The following is a 7329-nucleotide window of genomic DNA, read 5'->3' on the forward strand; positions in this document are numbered from 1 at the left end:
AAAAGAGCCAGGCAGAAGAGGAGGCGAGAAGCATGAAGTGTTAACTCCCCCGTGCCAAGGCCTGCGCCGCCCGGACAGCCGCCAGCCGAGCCGACAGCCCAGAGCTGCCGCCGCGCGCGCCCCGCCTGCAGCCCGGCCGGCTAGGCGAGCCCTCCTTATGCAAAGCGCGCAGCGGAGCACCGAGCTGGGGACGCCGCGCACAGGGCCGGGCTCCTCCGGCTTCGCCGCCGCCGCCGCCGCAACACCCCGCGGAGGACCTTCCCGAGCCTGAAGCCGCTGGCTCGGCGCGCAAGAAGGCGAGCAGGCGAGGAGGGGCCGGGGCGAGAGAGCACATTGGCGTGAGCAGGGGGGAGGGAGGGCGGACGCGGGGGGCGCGGGCAGGGCGGGGGGTGTGCGCGCGCTCCGAGGTTTCGGGCCAGCCACCGCCGCGCTAGCTAGAAGCGCCCCAGCCCGGCAAGCTGGCTCACCCGCTGGCCACCCAGCACAGCCCGCTGGCCCCTCTCCTGCAGCCCATCTGGCGGAGCGGCGGCGGCGGCGGCAGGAGAATGGCATCAGAACTGGCAATGAGCAACTCCGACCTGCCCACCAGTCCCCTGGCCATGGAATATGTTAATGACTTCGATCTGATGAAGTTTGAAGTGAAAAAGGAACCGGTGGAGACCGACCGCATCATCAGCCAGTGCGGCCGTCTCATCGCCGGGGGCTCGCTGTCCTCCACCCCCATGAGCACGCCTTGCAGCTCAGTGCCGCCTTCTCCCAGCTTCTCGGCACCCAGCCCGGGCTCGGGCAGTGAGCAGAAGGCGCACCTGGAAGACTACTACTGGATGACCGGCTACCCGCAGCAGCTGAACCCCGAGGCGCTGGGCTTCAGCCCCGAGGACGCAGTCGAGGCGCTCATCAGCAACAGTCACCAGCTCCAGAGCGGCTTCGATGGCTACGCGCGCGGGGCGCAGCAGCTGGCCTCGGCGGCCGGTGCCGGCGCCGGCGCTTCCCTGGGCAGCAGCGGCGAAGAGATGGGCCCCGCTGCCGCCGTGGTGTCCGCCGTGATCGCCGCGGCCGCTGCGCAGAGCGGCGCGGGCCCGCACTACCACCACCACCACCACCACCACCCCGCCGGCCACCACCACCACCCGACGGCCGGCGCGCCGGGCGCCGCGGGCAGCGCGTCCGCCTCGGCCGGTGGCGCGGGAGGCACGGGCGGCGGGGGCCCGGCCAGCGCCGGGGGCGGCGGCGGAGGTGGCGGCGGCGGCGGCGGGGGCGCGGCGGGGGCGGGGGGCACCCTGCACCCGCACCACACCGCCGGAGGCCTGCACTTCGACGACCGCTTCTCCGACGAGCAGCTGGTGACCATGTCGGTGCGCGAGCTGAACCGGCAGCTGCGCGGGGTCAGCAAGGAGGAGGTGATCCGGCTGAAGCAGAAGAGGCGGACCCTGAAAAACCGCGGCTATGCCCAGTCCTGCCGCTTCAAGAGGGTGCAGCAGAGACACGTCCTGGAGTCCGAGAAGAACCAGCTGCTGCAGCAGGTCGACCACCTCAAGCAGGAGATCTCCAGGCTCGTGCGCGAGAGGGACGCGTACAAGGAGAAATACGAGAAGTTGGTGAGCAGCGGCTTCCGAGAAAACGGCTCCAGCAGCGACAACCCGTCCTCTCCCGAGTTTTTCATGTGAGTCTGACACGCGACCCCAGCTAGCCAGCTTGATAAGTGCTCCGTAGGGGTCCCACTCGGGTGTGGGCTTGCTAGTTTCAGAGCCATGCTCGCCACCACCTTACCCATTCCCCTACTGAGTTCCACACACCCCCACTTGCCCCCCACACGTACACACACACAACCCTGCTCCTAGTTGGATGGTGGTGGTGGCTGTTTTTTAAATTGGGGAGGGAATGGATGTCTGGCTCATGGATTGCCAATCTGAAATTCTCCATAACTTGGTAGCTTGTTTTTTTAACGCCCCCCCCCACTTGCACAACGTTCAAAGATCTCTGCCGAGTTCTTCATGCTCACCTTTGAAGCCTGCATCATTTACATAATTTTTTTTTTCTTTTTCTTCTTCAGTTCATGAGCTGGTGTTCCATTTTCTGTGTGTGTTTTCATTTTGTTTGGACTTTTTTTATTTTAATTTTTGGAGCTTGCTGTGTTACCGTTTTTTCCAAACCTCCACCCTCACTCCCTCTCCACCCATCTCCTCTGAGATAAAAGAAAAAAAAAGTTAAGTTTTTTTTTCTCCTCCTGAGTTCTACATGTGAGATTGAGCTTGCAAAGGAAAAAAATGTGAAATGTTAGAGACTTGCAGCGTGCTGAGTTCCATCGGGTTTTTTTTAGCACTGTTATGCTAAAATAGAGAAAAATCCTCATGAACCTGCCACAATCAAGCCTGCATCAACCTTCTGGGTATGACTTGCGAGTTTTGGCCTTACGATGCCAAATCTGAGAGTTTAGTCTGCCATTAAAAAACTCATTCTCATCTCATGCATTATTATGCTTGCTACTTTCTCTTAGCAACAATGAACTATAACTGTTTCAAAGACTTTATGGAAAAGAGACATTATATTAATAAAAAAAGCCTGCATGCTGGACATGTACGGTATAATTATTTTTCTTTTTTTTTTCCTTTTGGCTTGGAAATGGACGTTCGAAGACGTATGGCATGGCATTCATACTTTTGTTTTATTGCCTCATGACTTCTTTGAGTTCAGAACGAAAACGTGCAACCCTAGAGCCTTCTTCCCATGAAAGTTTGCATCTGCTCCAAACCTGCTTTGAGTTACTCAGAACTTCAGCTTCCCATTGTAAATGCACTGAAGGCGTTCCTTATCAAAGATGCCAGAATGGGGTCAAAATCTGACATGGCACACAGGAAAGGATTCTTAATGTTTCCTTTTTAATAAGATGACACCTCACTTTGGGGACTCAAATTGTGCTGTTGCCGAAAGCAGTCTAAAATTTATTTTTTAAGGAAAACAAAATCTGCCCCGTTGGTTTTTTTTGTTTGTTTGTTTAATTTTATTTTTTTTATTTTATCTTTTTTTTTTTTGGCTTTTGGTCATTGTCAAATGTGGAATGCTATGGGTTTCTAGTATATAATTTAATTCTAGTTTTTATAATCTGTTAGCCCAGTTAAAATGTATGCTACAGATAAAGGAATGTTATAGATAAATTTGAAAGAGTTAGGTCTGTTTAGCTGTAGATTTTTTAAGAGATTGATGCACTAAATTGTTTACTGTTGTGATGTTAAGGGGGGTAGAGTTTGCAAGGGGACTGTTTAAAAAGTAGCTTATACAGCATGTGCTTGCAACTTAAATATAAGTTGGGTATGTGTAGTCTTTGCTATACCACTGACTGTATTGAAAACCAAAGTATTAAAAGGGGAAACACCCCTGTTTATATCTGTAGGGGTATTTTACATTCAAAATGTATGTTTTTTTTCAAAATTAAAGTATTTGGGACTGAATTGCACTAAGATATAACCTGCAAGCATATAATACAAAAAATTGCAAAACTGTTTAGAACGCTAATAAAATTTATGCAGTTATAAAAATGGCATTACTGCACAGTTTGAAAATGATGCAGATTTTTTTACAGTTGTATTGTGGTGCAGAACTGGATTTTCTGTAACTTAAAAAAAATCCACAGTTTTCAAGGCAATAATCAGTAAATGTTATTTTCAGGGACTGACATCCTGTCTTTAAAAAAATGAAAAGTAAATCTTACCACAATAAATATAAAAAAATCTTGTCAGTTACTTTTCTTTTACATATTTTGCTGTGCAAAATTGTTTTATACCTTGAGTTACTAACCAACCACGCGTGATGTTCCTATGTGCTTTCCTTTCATTTTCAATTCTGGTTATATCGAGAGAAAGAATAATCTACAATAATAAACTGCATTTTTTTTGATTCTGTACTCAGTTTCTTAGTGTGCAGTTTAACTGGGCCCAACACCGCATTAGAAGTGTAAAATGCATCCTTTTCTCCAGAGGAAGGATTAATGGAGGAGCAGGGAGGCAATAATTCAAAGTGAAACATAGGCCGTTTTGCGAGGCGGGAGGCCAGTCCCTTTTAATAATTAGCAATATTTAATGTAAATGTACGTGATAACCTCTCAAATCCACCCCCACCCCACCACCAAAGTTTTCAGTTTTTAAATGAGTTGAGCTATCATTGCCCTCTGGTGAAAACAAACACAATTCCCAGCCAGACAGCAGGACCCTCTCAGCGTCGACCTGAGCGTATGATCCAGCCTGGTGCCCATCTAGTGGGAAATAAGCCAGGAAAATTAGGTGTGGAGGAGGTGGCTTGGGCGCCTATGCATTGAATGGTAGAGATCAGCAGTTCTTGCTTGGGGGTTAAAATTGATTTTTTTCCCTTCTTCCCGTGCACACCATGATTTTCTCGTTAGCAAGGCCTGACAAGATTTAACATCAACACTTTGGACGAATCAAAGTTGTTTGTGTATAAACTTTGAAGGTCATTTTTCCTCAGTGAGTAGGAAAAAGAAAAACCCACTCCTCACTTACAGAACTCCAAGTCCATATCTGTGTTTAAACTCTGTTATCAAATCCCATGTCCCTGTGAGAACACTTAGTAGAGGTTTCTCCACTGAGACAAGCTGGTAATGATTTCAGATCACCTTCACTCTAGGGAAATACACACCAAAAAGTAACGGAATAAAGGATGTGCTTTGAGTGATTGGTATCTACCCCCTAAAATATACTGTGTATCACTTGGGAAGTCTTGAGCTACTACCTTCACGAACAGCTCTGACCTATTTTAAAATGACACAAATTCGTGCGACTCTTGGTCAACTTCCCCTAGAACACTAATAGAATGTTAGAGAAAGCCAAGGCTGTTTTGAAAATAGAGCCAAACACGATGACTTTTGTTTTATTTCATTTTCCGTTCCTTTTTTTTAAAAGATAATATTGCAACTCTGACCGAAGGCCTTATTTTGGAGAAAACAGGTTGTGCTTGGCGCTGATGAGTGCTGGCCACTTTATCATCTTGTCTTCCTTCCCCCCTTTTTTTTGTTTTCACAGACAGCACATACCCTGTGCATTTTGACCTTCCTTTCCGTGCCAGTATAGATAATCTCCCAAATCCACATATAATTTTGCTTAACAAAAGTCTTAAGAGTAAACCCACTCCCGTGTGCTGGATGTTAGTTGTTCTCTGCTTCCGAGATATTTTTTCCTTCTCTCTGAGCCCAATTAGGAGATAGGCAGTCACCCCCTGGAGAAGCAGAAATGAAGAGGTCTCTGATGCAAAAAGCTCAGCAAATGACAGATTTTAGGCAAATACAAATTTTAAAATAAGAGTGACATTCAGGATGGAGTTATCGCAATTACCTCACGAAGAATTTGACTTGGGAGGAAAATACAGTTGGGCAACAATTAGGCCTTTTTTGCAGAACCTACAAGGCAGTTCGATGTAATAAGGAGGCTTTGGCCCCGAAGATTAGCAGGCAAAATAGAGCAGTGCCGACAGAAATGGGTTTTTGGTGCCTGGCTTTACGAGAAGGCTAGTGCCCAGTGAGAGGCGTTTTTAGAAATAATCGTTACTAAAAACTTTGAACGGGAGTGGGGTGGTGAACACAAATACATGCTTTTTTAACAAAGAAATCCTAAATCCTGTGTAAGTGCCCCTATTACAAGTAAGTCTCTAAGTTTAAAAAAATCATATAAGGAACTCTAGCTTTCCCTTTACACTGCATTTGAGTCTTTGTCTAAATAGTGTTAAAATTCCTTTCATTCCAATTACAGAACTGAGCCCACTCGCCAAGTTGGAGCCATCAGTGGGATACGCCACATTTTGGAAGCCCCAGCAGCACGTACTTACCAGTGTATTCATTAAATGAAATTTGTGTGAGAACTGTGAATTAAAAATACATTGTTAGTAGTGGTAGCATTATCTGCAGTGGTAGAATACAGCTTGCTCCTGACTTCTGTCTAGTCTCCTTTTTAAAGAAAAATGTTTGCATTAAAGAAGGCTGTTAAATACATAACCTCCATACCCATGAACTATGCCTCCTGTCTGAGAGTCGTCTGTACAGACCCATAGCAGAGGGCACTGGTGCTTCTGGCTCAAGATGCGCGAAACTGAATACATTGTTTCATCCTGTCCCGTTAGCTTTCATCTTGTGCACGGTTTGCATCCTGTCCGGTTAGTTTTAAAAAGCCACCAAAATTTAAAAGGTAGCTACATGGACATTGATCAGAAAGGAAGTATCCCAGAAGGTAGCAGCTAGCGTTTGTAAAGTGTATGTGGAGATGCACATTCTAAATAGTACTTCTTCACGCTTCATTGTTTGTCTGGCAGATAATTCTACTAAGAAGAAAAAAAATATTTGACTCCCCCTCGCCCCAAGCAGATGCCGTGGGCAGAAGCTTTAGTGGACTCGGCACCCTGGCTTTCTCGTAGGCTCTAGGCAGTATTGTATTTATGAGCGATGTCAAATGTGTTCATTTACCAGACACAGCCCTAAATGAAAACAACATGTGGCAAAATACAAAGTTAAGTTAAATACACACCTTCCCTGTGTGCTTTCTTTGCCCTTTTCTGTTCTCGAACAGAAATCACAAAATCACTTCCCTTTAATTCCCACCCCCTACCCGCCATTCCTTGCATGCCTCCTTTTTCAAAACCATATAATAATTTTTTACAATGTATCTGACACGTTAATAGATTGACATCAAAGAGGCAGAGATTCCACTTCCTGATCTTGGTGAGGAAATTATGTCTCAATATCATATTTGTTTATCTGTCTCACAGCCATAACCACTGGGCCCCTTTCAACACAGGCCGCGCTTGGTGGGGGGATACTCTGTATGTATTACTGAATGCTAGATCCTAATGCTCTTGGTGTTTTCGCCCTTATACCTTTCCCCCAGTAATTTTTATTTAGTAACCTCAATTCTAGATCCTTCTGTTCTTAAACAGGATCTCCCCTTGCCAAACCACCTGCCTCACTGCTCAGCGCGGTGAGCAGAGGGCGAGTGGTAGCCACCCTCACAAACATGGGCACAGCTGTCACAGTAGCTCCATTCCTCGCATTTCCCTCAATGAAATGACCGAAGTGGCCTGACACACACAGAGGTTCTCAAGTACAGGACGGGGGAGGCTTCTGTTGCCGCTGTTGGTTTTGTCAAAGCCAAAGCCAACTGACTTCCGTATTCACACCCTCTTGGCTTTATAAAATGTACTCCTCCAGTGTTCCAGGCCAATCAATAAATTTAAAAGTCTGCTTGCCACACAGGTATCTCTATTTGTTGCCTGTCAGTAGTTAAAGACTAACTGACACAGATCAGAAGACTAAAATACATGAGTGACAACCTT

At 47.0% G+C, this 7329-nt stretch overlaps 1 protein-coding gene across 2 annotated transcripts; it reads left to right on the top strand.

Annotated features, from left to right (window-relative positions):
- Positions 1-344: 344 nt before the first annotated feature.
- On the top strand, positions 345-6014 carry MAF (MAF bZIP transcription factor). 2 transcript variants are annotated; one of them, XM_037037876.1, is made up of 2 exons: positions 345-1663; positions 5757-6014. In XM_037037876.1, exons 1-2 carry the CDS (start codon positions 546-548, stop codon positions 5845-5847), a joined length of 1209 nt encoding a protein of 402 aa, XP_036893771.1. In that variant the 5' UTR covers positions 345-545; the 3' UTR covers positions 5848-6014. The 2 variants fall into 2 exon arrangements, with proteins under 2 accessions (XP_036893771.1, XP_036893772.1); XM_037037877.1 differs by lacking the exon at positions 5757-6014 and adding an exon at positions 2054-3901.
- Positions 6015-7329: the final 1315 nt, after the last annotated feature.

Source organism: Sturnira hondurensis, unplaced genomic scaffold (genome assembly GCF_014824575.4).
Source record: "Sturnira hondurensis isolate 20B ecotype Veracruz unplaced genomic scaffold, ASM1482457v3 Scaffold0023817, whole genome shotgun sequence".
Taxonomy (NCBI): domain Eukaryota; kingdom Metazoa; phylum Chordata; class Mammalia; order Chiroptera; family Phyllostomidae; genus Sturnira; species Sturnira hondurensis.